Genomic DNA, 20,545 nt, shown 5'->3' with positions numbered 1-20,545 from the left:
ATTAAATATTACTGAAATATATACATGTAAATAGCATTAAATATTACTGAAATATATACATGTAAATAGCATTAAATATTACTGAAATATATACATGTAAATAGCATTAAATATTACTGAAATATATACATGTAAATAGCATTAAATATTACTGAAATATATACATGTAAATAGCATTAAATATTACTGAAATATATACATGTAAATAGCATTAAATATTACTGAAATATATACATGTAAATAGCATTAAATATTACTGAAATGTATACATGTAAATAGCATTAAATATTACTGAAATATATACATGTAAATAGCATTAAATATTACTGAAATATATACATGTAAATAGCATTAAATATTACTGAAATATATACATGTAAATAGCATTAAATATTACTGAAATATATACATGTAAATAGCATTAAATATTACTGAAATATATACATGTAAATAGCATTAAATATTACTGAAATATATACATGTAAATAGCATTAAATATTACTGAAATGTATACATGTAAATAGCATTAAATATTACTGAAATATATACATGTAAATAGCATTAAATATTACTGAAATGTATAAATAACTGTAAGACTATATGATATTGGTATATAAATAGCATAATATGATATGGAAATACATATATATCACAAGATAATTACTGTATTGATACAAATATAAATCCAATTGTTGCAAAAATTTGATATTTCACGAGAAAAAATTTATTAATTGGAAAACATTAAGAGATTGATGTTTGAATACTCTAGAAACTTCAGAAATTACTGACTCAGCACTTCCATCCTCTTTAAATAAAATTTTCAGTGCCGAGTTGTTAAATATTAGTGAAAGATTTACTTACATCGTCACTCTGATGAAATAATGGTAAAAATGTATTTTCTAACAAATCATATGCATGTTCATATGCTCTGTAAAAAAAAACCTCACAAATAATGCATGTCAACAAAAATACACATGGAATAGAATATACTTTTTCGTTTCGTCTTGGCCAATAAGCTGAAGCCCTGTCTGCTACAAACCAAGCATGTTAAAGTATGTTATAGTTCCCTCAACAGTTGGAAATCTAACGCTGTTTTTCTGACAAAATTTCCTTTATTGCATACTTCACTGTATGTATGTAAAAGTATGATGTAAAACTCATTTTATTTTAGACTATGACAATATATAACATACTTACTGAAATAATGTAAAAGATTTTTGTAATCTAATAATCTGTTCTGGGGGACTATCAATAACTACAATATAATAATTAAAAATAATTTCATACATCTAATTAATTTGGTAGCATATACCAAATTCTAACAGAACTTAAAAATGTCAAGCAACATTACAAAATAGATATAAACATGGTTAATTATTTATTTTTTAGTTTAAATTATCAACATAATACGGAGCCCCTTAGGCACAATTTTCAGTTTAAAATTTTTTATTTCACTTTGACGAAATAAGTGATTCGTTTAATCGGAACAAGTTATTAGATTATATGAAATAATTAATTCGTTTAAACCAAAGTTTTTTCGTTTAAACAAAATATATGATATCATTTCATTTAAACAAATTAATTATCTTGTTTAAACGATATATAGACACAGCTTTATGGAACAACAATCACTGGTTAAAGTTTTATGCAACGTTTCGACGTGTTTCCCCCGTCGTCCTCAGGCACATAATGAGAAGAAGTGATGGGCAAACTATATATACATTAATGCTTATTATTAAGAACACACAAGAGATAAATGGTTTATTGATACATTACATTAAATTTTAACAGGTACAATAAGAGGTGTATAATTCTTAAAATAACATACAGGCTGATTAAGTAAAATAAAAGACCATCAAGACAAGCCCGGCAATGAAGGAACATCAGCTGTGGCTGAACATCTTGCTATGGGAAGGAAAACAGGACATAAAGTCAACACCAACATACTGACAATCAATAAGCACATAGGTAAAACCAGGAGACTTCATGAAGCTATCCACATCAGTAGATATCAGCCTGACCTTAACAGAGATGAAGGTGTTCGTTTATCGCATGCATATGATAAACTTATCAACTTGTAATTATTCATATTCAAAAACAATTTCCAACTTTAAGCATAGTTAGTTATATGAACAATGTAATTTCTATTAATAAAAGACTCCAATACAAGCAATAGTTGTTTATTTAATCTTCAATTAATCTTTTTTAATTCATTTACTTTACTTCAATTATTTTACTTAATCAGCCTGTATGTTATTTTAAGAATTATATACCTCTTATTGTACCTGTTAAAATTTAATGTAATGTATCAATAAACCATTTATCTCTTGTGTGTTCTTAATAATAAGCATTAATGTATATATAGTTTGCCCATCACTTCTTCTCATTATGTGCCTGAGGACGACGGGGGAAACACGTCGAAACGTTGCATAAAACTTTAACCAGTGATTGTTGTTCCATAAAGCTGTGTCTATATATCGCACTCATAATTGCTAAATGCCATTCAAAGACTTTGTTTAAACAAATTAATTATCTCGTTAAAACGAAATATTTTATAAAAGTATGGAAAGTTGCGCCTTAGGGGCTCCATTACATACCATTTTTAAGCTCAGCTATTATTTTTTCATCAAATTTTATTCTATCAACAGCTGTAGGATCACAAAAGTTTTTATATAAATCTTTGGCCATGGCATGCAATTCATGGAATTCACTTTGAGACAGATCAGGACTTAATAATCTTCTGTTAAAATCATCTGCAACAGAAAAAAGGTCCAAGATTTTTTAAAAATTTGACAGATTCTCATGAGACACAGATCTACCCTATTTTTTACTCTGATAGCATCAATTTGCACCATTCTAATTTTCAATCAGTCTGTAGTTCCTGCAATTCCAATAAAACTAAGGGTTTTATGACGTAATCCCTTGGCTTGTATCACATAAGACCTTCACGGTTTTACGAAATAAAACACTAAGTTTTAGTAGAACGACAGACGTTTGATTAAAAATTGGAATGGTGCAAATTGATGCTATTGTTGTCCATGATACAAATACAAATTTTAAAAAGTTTATCTTATTCTCTACATTCAATATTGTAACTGAAGCTATAAAGACCTTACCACAAGCTAAACAAAACTGTAACACATTGACGGCTGCTTCTTTTTTTAAAAATTGCATGAAAGCATATAATAATACTGGTTGTTCTTTATCCATTATATGTTTCATCTCTAAACGTAAACACTGTAGAATAAAACAAACATCAGCATCAATGATAAAAAAAACTACATGATTTCAAATAAAGCCAGTAACTTTTGGAAAAAGGATTAACTCATAGCTCTTGTTGTTCTGAAACTAGTCCACTTTATTCTTTTACAGAGCAAAAATGAAACAAGATAAAGATGCAACTTCAATTAAATTTTGCACCAATCTTGATGATACTTACATTTGGTTTTTTGGGTTGTTTTATGGAAAATTTGTCAAGAAATGGAACTAATTCTGATGGTGGTTCTGTTGCTTCAGGAGGCTGAAATTATTTCCATATATCAATAATCTTTAATGATTTTTACTGATTCAAAATCATTATGTAGGTAAAACTAAAGTCGTAAAACAAGATTTATTAATTCTATTAAACATACATATGATTACTGATATGATGATTATTCAAATGTTTTTATCATAATAGTTAAAAAATTATTGTAAAATATTTTATTGAAATTTAACATATTGATTCACAAAACTGAATAAAATAATACTTACTGGTGTCTCATCTAAAAATATTAAAATCAGATTATTCACCATATCCTAAAATAAAATGAACAGTTTTAATAATATATTGAGGTTTGGGAGGTTGGAACTGATTATCTTTCCCAGATATCTGCCTTATAGGACAATTGAAGTTGTATGACTACTACCAAATTTTAAGATCATAAGATGTATGGATATACTACTTCTAGGTTTCTTTTGTTATTGTATGCTCATCCCTAATCATTATTGTTATTGTTATATCCCTTTTATGGCTTCCATTGATTTACCTATACATCTTGTGTTGTTTGGTTTTGAATCATTTTACTTGATAATGGTACCTGTATATGTTTCGAAACGTAGTATATAATAAAACTAGAAGTAATATATCCATATAACTTGTGTTCTTAATGTTTACTTTCCTACTTCTATATTATTTTTATTTCAATAAAACAATGTCGTACTTACAGGGTTAGCAATAGCATCCATAGCAGGTAATAAAACTAAATTAGCTAATATCTCTCTAACTAATGTACACGTACTCCTATAATAATGATAAAAATAATCCTTATAGTTAAATTTAACTCTTATAATGTCATCAACCCCTATCCAAGACACATAACTATTTACCATTACCACATGGCATCACACAACATTAACATTATAAGTTATCTTAAGATTTACAATTGTTTTAGTTTCTGGTTTGCTAAAATAAGAATCACTGCTGCCAAAAATCATAAAATCAACTAACTCACAAACTGTAGACCTTTTTAGGAAATACTATTTAAAAAATCAAACTGAAAGATAACTCCAAGAGCTGCACTCACAATTATTTTTTTCTTTATATACTACTTGTAAGCTTGAAATAACTTACTTGGAATGTAAAGCTTCTGGTTTTAAAACATAAGGAAATAAACATTCTACCATACAACGTAGATATTCTAGTTCTGCCTTCCTATTCCACATAGAACAATGAACATTAGAACCTAGATAGTTAATAGTAGCTTGTTGTATGTCTTTGTTATCTGATGCTGAAATGATATGAAATAAGTCCTTTTTGTTACCTGAAAGGCTAATGTCATTGTGTATTGAAAATTTTGCCAGTATCACAGCATGACCTTACATTACATACCTGTGAAACTTTCCAGAATAAATAACATAGCCAGCCATTGATAGAGAAATGCTTACATTTCTATATCAAATAGTAAAGTGAATAGTTAAATTTGAGTCAACCGTAAATGAAAATAATTATGAATCCAATTTAAGGAATCAATTTGCTGGAAACAAAATTCAAACAACTTTCCCTACCTCTTTTTTGAGCTTGTATACAGCAATCTAAATGTTGTAATGCAGCTTTGATTATTTTCTCTGTTACTAATTTAGGAATGTCCAACTGTAAAACAAACAAAAAAAACAAGTATTGATCCAATTTTATCCAAATTTTTAAGTTGTATCCCTTTATAGTTATATCATCATATCAAAATCATCAGAATCTTGTTAATCAAGGCCTATCAAATATTCTACATACCTTTTTAATTCTACGGAATAAAACTGCAGCTAAAAATCTGATACTCGATTTTAATTCATCAACAAATTCTTCATCAGAGCTTAAATCTCTGAAAAAAACAATTTCAAAATAATTCATATGTTGACAATATTCATAGGCGTTACATGTATCAAATATTTCTAATTATGCCCAATAAACAACATTTTTTAGTTTGTTTGATAAACATCGTTATCAATCTAATAATATTTACAATTATTGGTTTTAATATCTACTAATCAATTTATACTTACTTGTACCATGTATACACAAATTCTTTCAAAACAATATTTAAAAACTGAAATAAAAAATAGTAAGCCTATACTTAATCAGTTGCTAACACTTACAATGGCAATCAAATAATAATATTGTAGATCAAAGTTCTTGTTCTTTTATAACATTGGACATTTCTAATAAAATTTTTCCTCAACAAAGTGCATGGTTGAAATGCTATTATTTCAAAAGTGGTAAATTAAAAGTCATTATTTAAAAGCAACATTATGATTTTAAATAACTAGATTGTGTATTTGGGCCTAATTCTGACCCATGTGAAATAAAGAGTTTATTATTATTAATATTATTATTATTATATGTATTTACCTCCTCCAAAGCTTCATCAACCTTTTTATTTATTACTAAATTAGTCCAGGGTTGAAAGGCCAATATATTGAGTTCAGGTCTGAAAGTAAATATATATATTATAAGGTATATGAAATATTTGTTGAAAAAGAAATACTGCATATCATGAGCAGCATTCACCACTTAAGTACAATATGAGTTTATTGATATTTGGAAATAAACAGTCAAATCGTTAAGTTGAATCTGATACAATTTATAACATGATAATTAAAGTACCTATGTCTAGGACAATTTCTTTCACCACAAACAGTACAAACTATCTTCATCATAGCTAATTCATCATCTAAATAATTTGCCTGTAAAACAATAATTGGCAAATAAATAGAAAGCTAAGTAATACCTATATAACATTATTATATAAATTCATAGAGCAACTTAAAAAAAAAAAACAGGGTTTCAAGCTATGCAATCTACAGACAACTGACTAATTTCAGCCTCATTTCTTCTGATGTGAGAACTTATTCTCATGTCTACACTCTGAGGCGAATTCGGAATGTAGTTTAAAGTCGTGTGCTTAAGAGCATTAATGATGGAAAGCTTCAAATCAATATTATATTAGAATTTGTTTTCTACCACAATCTCTTTGTAATGATGTTATTTTTAACCAATCAAAGCATGTCTTGTTAGACACAGTTCTTGGCATGAGTAACATGAAAATAACTGTCCTGCACTAATAGAGAAAACAATCTTTTAATACCTTCTTTTCTCTTGTATACATCAATAATAAATTAGGAACCAGTGAATCAGGACTGGAATAGACAATAGATTGTATTATTACTATGACATAGACCAAATAAGCTATGTGACTTCTCTAGATGAAACACATTGCTCTCTGCACTTATCAACTTATCAAAGCTAATGGTCATAACAGGCAAATGGTAAAACCTTTATGACAGGTCTAAAATACGCTGACACAAAAACAAATATGTACAGAACACAGAACTAGCTTTGAAGATTAGTCAATAATCGTTGATATATACCTGAGTATGCAGTATGCACCTATCATTCCGATAATGAAAGACCAAACAGCAAACAATATCTTGATATAGCTGAAAGAATGAAAAGGAATTAATTGAATTGTCAATGCTGTGTAAAACTTTATCAAATTAATTCCTAGCTAGATGTGGATATAAAATTTATCAATAATGTCATGTTGTTAACAGACCAAAATTTAGTTTGTCTTCACTGTGTAGACAAGATTTATGGTCAAATTGTGAATTTACTGTGCGATGAAATCGATCAAATTTGCAGATGTTAACACCTACTTCTGTTTGGTTATTGCATACTTTAGAATTAGATCGATTCTTTTAAAAAATTTTGTAAAGGCCATCAGAGATTTGATGGCTGTAATAGAAGGTCGCGGTCGAGGTCATGATCTTTCAAACCAATTGACTACGATAACGATAAGGATTAAGGTTGGACTCCGCCACTGGAAAGAACCGTATTTAAAATTGCATGAAAATCATCATTAAAGCCCCTTATAATCTAAATTTTTCATTGAGGAGCAGACAAGAATGGTTTCTCTCATTGAAGTATAAATTATTTTGGCAGTCCCCACCCCCATCAAGCCCAATTCAAAGTTCTGCAGTCGCCAATGGTTAAGTCCTTCTTGAAAATTTCAGGCTCTTCTGAAACCTAGGGCTAGCTTCGACCATGCTGTCATTGACATTGTTCGTTACTGGTAAAAATTACCTGTAAAAAATCAGTGTCAACAAAAATAAAACACCAATACATATGCTAAATTTACGGTGCTTCTGTGTGACATGTTTGATGATATACCACGGAATCATTTTGTGAAAGAATGTCTTTTATATTTGGCTTCAGGGCTGTCAATCAAATCTTTTACTTTATACATAACAGAAAACTGGAATTTGCAATAATGGACTATTTATTATTTACACCGCCTCCATTTTGAAGGACTTTATAGCCTCCATATCTGAATATTGAAGAGTATAAAAAGGGAAGTAATAGTTGTTATTATCAGACTACAATTAACTAGTATTTGTAAATAATTTTCAGAAGTACTAGATATTTACGAAATCGCATAATTCCCTCAAAAATACCTCAAACTAAGATTTTCACTTTCCATTTCAATATATGATTTTCGTATAAATATGGAAGAGTCTTAAAGACGAGTCGTCATTTTAACATTCAAACGCGGGTAATTCTGGACACACATGGATAAACTGATTACTAAAAATTCCGTTCCTGTGATTAAGATTATATTATATTATATTATATTATATTATACATCTTGTGTGCGAATAAAAGCAGACACCAACTGCGGATGAAGAAACACAGTTCCAGTGTAAAGATAATGGAACTCATATAACCATCAATTAATTCACGTGTCTGTGCCGTCTAGTTAAGCTCAAATGTAGCCTACCCTGACTGGATTTCGCCATCTTCACTAAGTCACAAGCCATATTGTTTACAGTCGTCTTAATGTCGAGGGTTCTCATTGGCTGTATTCGCTAGCATACAATCCAATCAAATTGCCATATTCCGTGATAAATAAAGGTGACTTTTACAGTCAATATGTTAGATATAGTTGTAATACGTTAACATTTGGCATGCCGTTAACATTTTGAGGATGGATTTCGCCAAGACTTGTGTACCGTAGAATTCAAAGGTGGGCTTAGGCATATATGTGACAGACTCACACAGACTACATGATATGAGTATTCTAAGCCAACTCAATTGTTAATAGATGTCAAATATTAACCTTACAAATTCCAATGGTGCAATCTTATACCCCTTTTACACTAGGCCCCGATAAAGAGAGTCTGGCCCGGATTGGCTCGCTTTATTCCGTTTACACTAGTAAAATTGAAGTGGGCCAGGCACCAATCAGGGCCTGACCCACTTTATCGGAGCCGAGTGTAAAAGGGGTATTTATATAAGCTTCAAGAATTCTTTAAGTACATGTATGATAATCGAATAAAATCAGAGAACTTGAGGGACTTCCATACCATACGACATAGACTATTGAAATTGATGTCAATCTTTGGGGTATAATCTTCGTGTCGAAACGACGCACCCATTCGTCATACTTCCCTGTGTCAAAACCCTTATTCGTGATACGATGGGGTCTATAATGAAATATCAGTTTACTTCTGTTTAATAAATTAAATATGAGCAATAAAATTTGGCACATACATAGGCAGAATTAGTTTTATATCTAATGATGTGAAAAAAAGGAATTTGGTCCCTTTTAACGTTTTTTTTGTTCATTTGAACGGCATTAAAGGCAACACTGAAAGCTTTATAATAACAAACAATCATTCGGCATCATCGAAAAATTTAATATTCTTCCCCATCGTCTTCCTCTTCATTCTCAGCATTATCGACACCGACTTCTTCATAATCTTTTTCTAGAGCAGCTAAATCTTCTCTAGCTTCAGAGAATTCGCCTTCTTCCATACCTTCACCAACATACCAATGGACAAAAGCTCTCTTGGCATACATCAGATCAAATTTATGATCAAGGCGAGCCCATGCTTCAGCAATGGCAGTTGTGTTACTCAACATACAAACAGCTCTCTGAACTTTAGCTAAATCACCTCCTGGTACAACAGTTGGTGGTTGGTAGTTGATTCCTACTTTAAAACCAGTTGGACACCAGTCGACGAATTGAATGGTTCTTTTAGTTTTGATTGTAGCGATAGCTGCATTAACATCCTTGGGAACTACGTCTCCTCTGTATAACATGCAACAAGCCATATATTTCCCATGGCGGGGATCACATTTTACCATCTGGTTGCATGGTTCAAAACATGCATTTGTGATTTCAGCAACTGAAAGTTGTTCGTGGTATGCTTTCTCGGCTGAGATAACTGGTGCATATGTAGCCAATGGGAAATGGATACGTGGATAAGGCACCAAGTTTGTCTGGAATTCGGTGAGATCGACATTCAAGGCACCATCAAATCTGAGAGAGGCTGTGATCGAACTGACGATTTGTCCTATCAATCGGTTCAAGTTGGTGTAGGATGGGCGCTCAATATCTAAGTTTCGTCTGCAGATGTCATAAATGGCTTCATTATCAACCATAAAAGCACAGTCTGAGTGCTCCAATGTGGTATGGGTTGTAAGAATTGAATTGTAAGGTTCTACTACAGCAGTGGATACTTGGGGAGCTGGATAAACAGCAAATTCTAATTTGGATTTTTTACCATAGTCTACTGATAATCTTTCCATAAGTAAACTGGTAAAGCCTGAACCAGTTCCACCACCAAAACTATGGAAAACAAGGAATCCCTGGAGCCCAGTACATTGATCAGCTAACTTTCTGATTCTATCCAGGACCAAGTCAACAATCTCTTTACCAATTGTATAATGACCTCTGGCATAGTTATTAGCAGCATCCTCTTTACCTGTTATAAGTTGTTCAGGATGAAAGAGCTGTCTGTATTGACCATTCCTTACTTCATCTGAAATTCAAAGAACAACACATCAGTATTTATTTAGAGGTTAACAATTAGTTCATCAATATCGATAGAAGCAAGATCCATGAAGCCCTATCAAACTGTCGTTAAGAATGATCAAATTTGCACATACCTACAACGGTTGGTTCTAAATCAACAAAAATGGCTCTTGGTACATGTTTTCCAGCTCCAGTTTCATTGAAGAAAGTATTGTAGGAGTCGTCACTACCAATCAATGATTTATCAGATGGCATCTGACCATCAGGTTGGATGCCATGTTCCAAACAGTACAACTCCCAGCAGGCATTGCCCATCTGGACACCAGCTTGACCAACATGAACTGAGATACACTCACGCTGAAATATTCAAACAATATAATAACATAATTATAATCTAATAAAATTATGTTGTATGTCATTCAATGAATATATTTTAAAAATGTGTGGTAAAATATTTATTATATAGTATAGTGCAGAGTTTGAAAGTCGAAATAACATTAATATTTGCAGACTCAGAAATAAATTTGATTATTTCAGAGTGTGTGTGTGTAGGGTGCAGAATATACAGCGAGAGTTGAATTTAATGAATAAACTGGCACCAGATGTAAGATAACGGTAGAACTCTCGCAGGATTATATTGATTACAAAACATCTGGCAGAAAGTTTATTCTTCTCTAGAAATTTGATAGTTTGAATGAAGGGTTTGCCAGACGTCTGATGAGCAATAAGGATGACTCACTACTTCTAAGATAAAAAAAATTCTCGTTTGGCATGTCAAATTAATCAGAGGGAATCTTTTGGAAGCAGGCCAACATTGTACCTCGCTTGTCTACTGTTATCTTTACGTTGAGTTTTGTCAGAAACACGTGGATAACCGAGTACATTTCCAACATTTCAAAACTGAATACAGAAATATATGAACTTGAATAAAAGTTTTAATAATAAAGACAAAACAATTTTTTTGTCTTAACCTTCTATCACAAAGTAATTCAAAGTAGAAGAACATAAAATACATTTTAAAGCAGAAGTGAAAATATATTTCAAACAAAAGAACCCTTTGTTAACAAAATTGAAAAATTCTAAAACCCCGTGAAAATCGTGGTCAAAATTATAACTATTTATTATATAAAAAATTGAACTTACCATTTTGATATTCTGGTTATAGAACTAAGTAGAAGATACCAATGAAAGTTTGAAATAAAATTAAAATTTCCTCTCACAGTGACCCAATGCGTCTAGAAGAGGAACTGATAATAAAAGATAGAAAGAGCACTCTCTAATAGCTGCAGTAAACGACCGCGTGATTCATTCCATTCTAAACTCTCTTATAATTGGTGAATATAACTTTCTGTTTCATACAAATAGAATCAGACGATTGGCTAGGAAAGTCTAGACAAGAGTTTGAAGCTCAAATCAAAACGAGCCGGAATGGGTTAATGTTGTAGAACACAGATTAATGTTAAAATGCGCCTGTTGTACCATCTGCCTTTGTGTTGTATTGTTTATTCTTCTTCCGTATATCTGTTCTATAATTCCAAAATCGTGTAGTTTTGTCATTGTACAAGTTTTGCAGTCTCTTCTTACCTGCCAAAACAAACCTCACCTTACCACACCCCACTTCTTACGATTATGGTACTAAGGAGTGTATTGGTGAAAATAATATGTAATAGTTGAAACTTGTTTCCGATGGAATTCCTATTGTTTTGTAATACTTATAAGTATACTAATGTATTAAAATATAGCTGGTGTCACTCCCTTGGTCATTGTACTGTATTAAGATTAATAATAAACAAACTGGGGAGGTTCAGTCGCTCGGAATGGACAATAAACCGAGGCCCGTGTGATACAGGTTGTGCACCTCAAAAGAGTAGACTAATGCCCCTGTCCTGGCAAAATTTCCTTTATTGTACTCTGCCTTGCGCTGCCAGTCTTCATGGCATACGCTCTATTTTATTTCATATTCCAGGTCGAAACTGTCCTATTCATTTCAGGACTCCTAGACATTAACTCAAAACAGAACTTCAAATATTTTCAATTTATTTACTACAAAGTGTATAAATAGTTTTAATTTTGTTATAACAATCTATTCAACAATTTAACATTGTAATTACATTGTCACTCATACAATATGGAAGGTTTCCATCAGAGCAGAAACATTTACACTCACTATGATTTAATCCATGTATTATTTGATTTGAGGTAAACGCTATAACAATATCTATTTACATAACAAATCATTAAAAAATTATAAAATAATCATCATTATCATACTAGTATCAAAATACTGAAAATAAACATATATTTATCATAAATAAATAAAACTTCATTCCAACTAAATTAAATGAAAACAGAAGTATGAAATGAGTCGTTGATGGATGATTTGCTGATGTTTGTAAAGTAATACTAATTATGATAATAACTTGGGATTTAATAACAAAATTAATAACAAATAAATAAATAAAATAACAATTGATTATATTCTTCATAATCATAGACTATATATAAATATATTTACATGGACGAAATATCACTCTACAATCAATATATTACATTTTATTATACATGTATAAGTTTGCACCAGTTGAGAAGCACTATTGGTATATCATGCACAATTCACAAATATTCATTCACCCTTTTATACCATAAGAAAGACTTTTAAACCAAAACAGTATAAAATGACAAACATCTATCAAAAGTATAAATTAAATTTGAGGCATTCAATTAAAAGTTTGAGAACGGAATGAATAAATGGTTTAGACATGATTGAGATTGAAATAATGAGCTATGAGAGGAATGCATCAATATAAATATCAAAATAAATATTATGCTTTACATCAGATCTTATATAATGGATGGTGGTTTCACTTTTGGCACTATTTAATGACTTGCAGCAATAAATAAATTAAAATAGTCAGAATCGTCAATCAAACATGGATTTACTGGAGGTTGGTCGTTTTTTTCTCTTTAAAGCATTTGGTGAGGTCATAGTGGTAGTGGTTCGACAATTTTTACGTCTTCGGTCACAAGATGATGTTGGTAGATTAAACTCGGCAAATACAGGAATATCTGATATTCTACCGTCAATATTACACTTGGCTTTTTTACTGTATGGACTAGAGGTCAAAGGTGAACAAGATACACCCGAGGAAGAGTTTAAGAATGGGTTCATACAATTAGTTGGTGAAGAAGATACTTGACTATAACTTGATATACAGGCTGAATATGTATCACTATCAGAATCATAGGTTACTTCAGAATTTTCACTCTTAATAGGACTAAATGAATCTGAAAATAAAAGGTAACAAATTAAATAACATTCCTACTTAGGCATTGATAATTTAAAGAAAGAATGGGGCACTATTTAATTTTGCAAAGCAACCACTTGAGACACAGTTCCTTGATACTAGCTATTCTTTATTAATGTAATGAAGAGAAAATGAGATGACTTACCATCAAACATAGAGTCTTCACCATCTTCTTCATCTCCTTCATAACCTGATGTCATGGAATCATTAAATATCATATCTTTCTCTATAGTAGGTGTAGCTGTATTCTCTCGTTCATTAAACCGTGGAGCAGTTCTAAAAACAAAAGATAATTTTACTCTCAAGTTTAAAAGTCAAAATTGCGATCTAGCAAAAGGTATATCAAGGCTTACATAAAATAACAAAATTTAGTACAGATAATTTGCAAAAATGGCAAGATGTGTTCATCAAGCATACTGCTTTTTATCAAAAGATTGTTCCCTTGAGTATGTAAGTGTTTTGAATGAGAAAGTTAATTCAAAGAATATTTTACCTTCTTCCTTTAGATTTTCCTCGACATGGTGATACTATAAGTTCATCATAGTTTCGAAACCGTAATTTTAAATCAAAACCATTGAGATAGAAATCTGTCACTCCTAACATGTTACATAGTTCCTCATAGTTCATAATATCAATAGAACTAACATTGTGGAATTTCTCATCACTATATTTCTGTTTCACAGCTTGTAATGTTATCTCTCTATGATCAATTACTGACCCTTCTAAAAAACTGAAATAAAATAACAGAAATTATAAACTAATCTTGATACAGATAACTAATCAATGGTTCAGTAATTGTTTTGGCCAATAACTAAAACTTTGAGAAATTTGGTGATAGTCAACACAGGTCATTGCTTTGAGATTATATTAAAAAAAATATTATTAGACTTACCATTTTTCATGAATATGAAAAGCACATCGACTAAGATCTTCTAATGGGAATCCAGTGAATTCTTCTATATGAGATGGCCATGCTGTTTCTGTTTTTAACAGTAATCTAGCTAATAATACAGAAGAGCAGGCTATTTCTGTAGGACTATATTGGCCCATTTCTGACTGTAATACACATAGTTCACAGATATATTCAGCTAAACAACTGGCTTTCTCATTCATATTGGCTAATACATTAACAATTTGTACATAATCTAAACTGGTAGCTAGTTTGATATTTCCACGAAGAGAGGCTGTGATTTCTCCCATCATTCTGACTACATCTTCATATTTATATGTATTGTCTGTTAACCAGGCTGCCTCTCTAATAGTTATTACATCTTTCCCTAAGAACCTACAAATATAACAAACAATATTTAATAAATAATGATACCTATAATTCAAACAACGGTTCACTTTTTGATTTGCAGAACAAAACTTCAGAGACTTCATGAAGAATGTCATATGTACCAAAATTAAAGTAGCTTGAATAAGTTGATTAAACATGTCCTTACCTGGAACAAACAACCATAGCAGCAACTCCTAACAACTGTAATTTAGCACGATGTACATTCTGTACAGATAGAAATCTATCAACTACACTAACTGCTGTATGTAGTGTTTGATTGGAGAAATTCTTCATACCAGCTACTTCTACCAACCAATCAACTAAAATATATCTGTAAAATCCAAAAAAAATGTTTAATTCGGAATAACCAGAAACATTTAGTGCAAAAAAAATGGTACGGGTAGGTTAAATTAGAAGAACTGAGCTAATATGGAATAAAATGGAGCTTTTACATCCTATTCCTGTTGCAAAGATAAGAAAAGTTCTAATAATAATTAAAAAAATATCTTACCTCATAGCTTGACTGAGATTGTTAGAACCTCGGAATATTTTATGTGTTCCTGTAGGAGTAGATGACTGAAATGTTTCTCTCATAAAGGAGGCAGCACGAGATTGAGCAATTCCACCATATTTACCATGGGAATAGAAATCACATAGGGTTAGAGTGGCATCAAGACATCCCATAGAACTAATATCTCTTAATTCACGAATACTATTTAATTCACTGGCTGTATCAAATACCTGAAATCATATCACAACATAGTTAATATTTATAGATAGGAGAGTAACCAAAGGGAGGTAATAACTTCTGCTGACAGAGGTTGTACATTTTACTAAAATAAATTAACTACATGTACTGAACTGTTTACACCAATAACAATTTTAACTTGTACCTACCTTGCCAGAATATTTGTGTTGCCATAATAAATAAGCAGCACTGCCAGATCCTAGTTGAGATGACTGTTGTAAATAATGTATAGAATCACTCTGTTTATCATCCTGCTCTATTAACTGTAAAGTTTTAGCTACACATAGTCCTAACTGCTTATCTGCATTCTGAAAAAAACAAAGATTGAATATTACTAAAACAATCCCAAATTATTAATATCTAATCACATTGAAGAAATTGACATTTAAAATCCACAATAGTCATAAATTTATTAATTTAGCAGATCGATACTCAATAGATAATAAGTTATAGACTTACAGCATCAACAGATGATTTCATACAGTTAAATACTCTTTCTTTACAACAGGCACCAGAAATAGACCATGGAGGGCGGATAAATAACCAGGTAAATGGTTCTATTTTATTGTTATTCATCTTTTCAATCTGGGAGAAATATTTGGCAGCCTTGGTACCATTTACTGCTATATTTTCTTCATCAAATTCAACTGGTACTGAAAGAGAAAACAATAACATATGATAAAATATTCAATTTATCTTACAATTTGTTTGTTGAGAAATGGAAGGGAGTTTTTTAATTAGTAAAGTCTTTTCTTGATTATCATTGACTGTTGATTGAGATATTTCCTAAAAGCATGATGAATAAACATATTTTTTCAAAATTTTGTTTTCAAAGCTACTTACATCCTTCATTATATAGATAAGCCACACCAAGTTTAACTAAAGCCTCCACATTTCCAGAATCAGCTGCATGTTGAAAATGATGTAAATTTCCTAATGATGGCCAACAATTATGAAACTGAACACAAGACCATAAACTATTATTATTACTGATGAGATCATTAAAGTAGGAATGAACCTGCAAAAAATAATGAACATAATTATAATCTTTGTCATAGTATTTATTACTGTTGGTCGTTGGATCAATAATGGCTTCCTAAATGTGTTGATCATAAAAAGAAAATGTCAGATTGTCTGGTTTGAAAGCATATCGAATTATGTTTTAATACAAGAACCGCAAAAAATGCAGATTTAGTCAAAATATAATGAATTAACTAGTTCATACTTACAAGTTTCATATTGAGCAAGTCTTTAATATGTAAGTGTTTGAGCAAGTGTAAGCAAATTTCTTCAGGTAAGTGCCATAATGTGACACTGCTTCTTGTTCTTGGTCTAAGTTGACAGTGGACGGGAATGAAGGCATTTTCAGGGGATTTCTGTAGCTGACCTAAACTTTTTAATACTGAAAAATAAAAAAAGATGAATAAGGTATAGATTGATAGAATTAGACTGTGAACTAACATGGTACTGAATAACATTTGACTAGAGAAGTATGGAAACAAGTTTCTTCCTGATCAGTACAAACTGTGATAACCTTATAACTGTTACTTAGAAATAATAATTATTTATCACAATCAACACCTGTTTCAGGTAATTAGTGTTATAGTCTTGTTTTAATATGTAATATATATAAAGTGAATTATCAGTAATTATTCACAAGTTCCCATATGATATAATTAGTAGGCCTAATTAGCTGAAAAAATTCTCATAACAAATGTGACCTTGATTCTAAGAAATTTGGTCATCTCTAAGTTACATGGAATCATGCTACAAGACACAACTACACTAAATAGATCGAATAACTTATCAGTTACTGTACCAAATTCCCAAAGTCAAACACCTTAGATATATTTCAAAAAGCTGACTTTGATGTGCAAGTAGAATGTCCTAATGACCACAGTCCTCAGTAGTGTATTATACCTTCCTCAACAATCCACATAAATATTTGACTTATTTCTACTTACATGACACAACAAACATCTTGATAAAATATGAATAAATTAAATAAATAGGAATAAATAAGGATAAATGGTTGCTAGCACTGAAACTGTACTGTGGAATGCAGTTCGAATGAATAATTTCTTGTTGAGACACGACCATTTTATCTAAGACATGATTAGCCATGTGCTGTTCTATTTTTAGAAATTGTTTAGGTATCCCGGGAAACTCAGATTATTGAGCTAATCAGAAACTAGGTCAATCAAGAGTCAGCCAATCAGATTGTTTGATGACATAAATATACAAATAATTTGAATGCTTGTCAAAACATAGTTAGTTTGTACCTATTTTGATTAATAATTTATTAGGAACAGAAGGGATTAACTTATTACATGTACTTGAACACATATCGATTAAACAAATATGGTAGATTAGTCTTTTGTTAATTCCTTTACAGTTAGTACACAACCTAACTTTCACTGTGAAAAATATTGAAATTTTCAAAAACTGTAGATCTAAATTCAGAAAGAATGTCATCTGTATATTACTGTAACTCTTTGTTTGATTAATTTCATTAAAGTATCACATGCCCTTAAATTTTAGGAAATATTTAAACACCATATTTTTTGTTGATAAAACAAAATGTGACTTTTTACTGTTGCAGGATAAGCCCAAATGCAACCAGGACCTAAATTGTTTTTTAATTAAAGGCTGAGGCTAATCTTTAAAAAACTGTCAAATCCGAAAGAAACTTCATTTTTCAGCCAAATGAAGCCTATTATAGGCCTATGCATTGATCTTACGTGTGCTATGTCAAGAGATCCTTTAAGAGTCACTTTAATTTGCTAAATAGTTAGGTTAGCTCATGAGTGCTACCGGATAAATTTTTCTACTTGCACACTACATGAAAGCATTGCCTGTCTTCATTCGTCTAATCAAGTGCCCAGAGTAGGATGTTAAAGTTATTATTTTCAAACTAAAACTTCAGGAAAGCAATCAATGAGATAGATCTACTCTGTTAAATTATTGACCTAGACATTATATTATTATTAGCCTCTGCCTATAATAAAAATTTTAATTTTAATGATCAGAGTAGGTCTATAATTTTTTCAAAGTCAGCCTCCATGCACATAATCCAATTCAATCAAAATAAACCTGATGAGCACTTAGCCCAGGTCAGCAACTTCCCAAGGCGACATATGGACCCACATGTTGTTAAATATCTAAGACATGCATCATATTGAAAAGTAAAAAAGAATCAAAGCATTTTAGCATAGGTTTTGGCGCACAGCCAATTTTCGTATTTTGAGTCGGAACCGCCAAGAAGTAAACAATGTTTAACTTTAATAAGTTCAATACCATTGGCATTCATTGCTTACTTCTGACTTCTGGATTGCATAAAAACATATTCGTACTAAACAATTTCTTCAGAGAAGTTGTTATTATCATTAAAAATTTGGGTAAAATTGTCATTTGATTTCGAAGTTCGAAGTTGTTCAAGTTGTCGTGTTCTCGATGGAAGGAAACCAATAATTCAATTCTCTATTACAAAGGCCATACCAATCGTTATTTGCCATTTTATCATACGTAAGAGTTTGAATATTTAAAGATTTTTGACAATACTTTACCTTTCATTGCTACAGACTCCTAAAATAACCCATAGAAAGACAGAAATTTGAAAAATGATGTTGTTGATACAGCGAGATGGTTGACTATGAATTTAGGGATGCTACACGTTGATTGGCCAATCAACTGATGACGTTTCAAAACGATTTCGGGACACTCCCCCATAATGCATTGTACCGCGTTTCTTTTCAATTTGAAAAATAAATACCATTTTAACGGATAGCGGTTTTTTAAACTTTAACAATAACGAATAAACAATTAACAGCATTTTTGAATTTTCGAGACAATTTTTTATTCATGGCAGCTCCTCATGCCCTCTTACCTAATTTTGGACAAGGCTAAATAATTAAGACAATTTTAAAATTTTTTCTAAGCCTAATATATCCAACCTATCTTTTTAAGTAGGCTAGGCCTAGATCAAGGACTATTTATTTATAGGCCGAAGCAGGCTGTTCATTTCTCTATGAGAGGTATGAATTTTGATGATATCTAGATCAATTGCTCTTAGACTTAGTTCTAGTCCGCCCAAACGCCTACAACATAAGTCATTTCATGTTGGCCCCTGGTGGGGAAACAGCATGAATAATCAAACTATATCTCCAATCTGTCCTAATAAACACCGATAGTCTAGTCTTGACGGTTTGTCGTCTCTTTTGATGTTTGTTAGTTACATATAATAGATTTTAATTATCTATATTTATCTATGTACAATTATTCTAATTGATATAGTCTTTATATCATACCGCTATGTATATTATACATTTTAATTTGAACATATGTGTCTTTTTAACTTTATCCTGTCCTATTCGTTAACATCATGTCATGATCTACCATTAAGCTTATACTCAAATGCATCAGAATTCTCATAAGATTCTTAGACAAAATTCAAACTTACCCATCTTTGGTTTATATTTTTTAATCAGTCATGAATATATATATACCGGTACGTTTATAAATCCAAAATGTAGGTTTACAACGATGTGTACGCCTTCATAGATTGTTCACAGAGAAAACTAAGTAAAGTGAGGAAAAATAATGAGTTTAAAATATTTAATAGTTGTATTATAATTACTAGAAAAACCCTTCAGGCCAGTCCCTATAAAAGTGTCAGCCCTTATCATTGTGGCAAGTTTTACGAACAATATATTTATAACTACTCTTTTGGTAAATCACCCACAAAAACAAAGAGATGAAAGACGACCGCATTTATTATCTCTTATAATGATCATATTAATAATATTTACTCGGCCATCTTTACACCCTTTTTATATTTCAAAGAGTTATAATATTATGACATCGGCTA

The 20,545-nt window shown here is 30.9% G+C and overlaps 3 protein-coding genes across 3 annotated transcripts in view; all 3 read right to left on the bottom strand.

The window, feature by feature from the left end:
* The window catches only part of LOTGIDRAFT_184319 (hypothetical protein), a 14,502-nt gene extending 7,534 nt beyond the window's left edge, over positions 1-6,968 (bottom strand). Inside the window, exons 1-15 of the mRNA XM_009067102.1 lie at positions 6,901-6,968; positions 6,605-6,669; positions 6,137-6,203; positions 5,882-5,960; positions 5,536-5,579; positions 5,267-5,354; positions 5,047-5,131; positions 4,613-4,769; positions 4,207-4,282; positions 3,754-3,798; positions 3,440-3,520; positions 3,117-3,237; positions 2,598-2,753; positions 1,198-1,255; positions 858-928 (exon numbers count right to left, since the gene is read on the bottom strand). Coding sequence (XP_009065350.1) covers positions 858-928; positions 1,198-1,255; positions 2,598-2,753; positions 3,117-3,237; positions 3,440-3,520; positions 3,754-3,798; positions 4,207-4,282; positions 4,613-4,769; positions 5,047-5,131; positions 5,267-5,354; positions 5,536-5,579; positions 5,882-5,960; positions 6,137-6,203; positions 6,605-6,669; positions 6,901-6,926 — 1,219 coding nt within the window. The 5' untranslated portion in view covers positions 6,927-6,968. The remainder of the gene's footprint in view (positions 1-857; positions 929-1,197; positions 1,256-2,597; positions 2,754-3,116; positions 3,238-3,439; positions 3,521-3,753; positions 3,799-4,206; positions 4,283-4,612; positions 4,770-5,046; positions 5,132-5,266; positions 5,355-5,535; positions 5,580-5,881; positions 5,961-6,136; positions 6,204-6,604; positions 6,670-6,900) is intronic.
* A 2,056-nt stretch (positions 6,969-9,024) lies between these two features.
* Positions 9,025-11,629, bottom strand: LOTGIDRAFT_184309 (hypothetical protein). Its single transcript, XM_009067101.1, has 3 exons — positions 11,490-11,629; positions 10,481-10,703; positions 9,025-10,353 (listed from the first exon to the last, which is right to left on the bottom strand). Exons 1-3 carry the CDS (start codon positions 11,490-11,492, stop codon positions 9,224-9,226), a joined length of 1,356 nt encoding a protein of 451 aa, XP_009065349.1. The 5' UTR covers positions 11,493-11,629; the 3' UTR covers positions 9,025-9,223.
* Positions 11,630-14,140: 2,511 nt separating this feature from the next.
* LOTGIDRAFT_108005 (hypothetical protein) lies at positions 14,141-17,141 on the bottom strand (the record flags this gene model as incomplete). Its single annotated transcript, XM_009067100.1, has 8 exons — positions 14,141-14,381; positions 14,544-14,936; positions 15,097-15,261; positions 15,442-15,671; positions 15,828-16,012; positions 16,161-16,331; positions 16,522-16,696; positions 16,908-17,141. The coding sequence occupies 8 exons, from the start codon at positions 17,139-17,141 to the stop codon at positions 14,141-14,143; spliced, it is 1,794 nt and encodes a 597-aa protein (XP_009065348.1).
* Between the last annotated feature and the right edge of the window lie 3,404 nt (positions 17,142-20,545).

The sequence above is a fragment of the Lottia gigantea genome (assembly GCF_000327385.1).
Source record: "Lottia gigantea unplaced genomic scaffold LOTGIsca_8, whole genome shotgun sequence".
Classification (NCBI taxonomy): domain Eukaryota; kingdom Metazoa; phylum Mollusca; class Gastropoda; family Lottiidae; genus Lottia; species Lottia gigantea.
The sequence above is the reverse complement of the archived record's forward strand: the minus strand, read 5'-3'. Positions and strand labels throughout refer to the sequence as shown.

Coding starts and splice junctions, on each gene's coding strand:
- LOTGIDRAFT_184309 (XM_009067101.1), bottom strand. Junction 10,354..10,480: donor TTTAGAACCAACCGTTGTAG/GTATGTGCAAAT, acceptor TTTGAATTTCAG/ATGAAGTAAGGAATGGTCAA.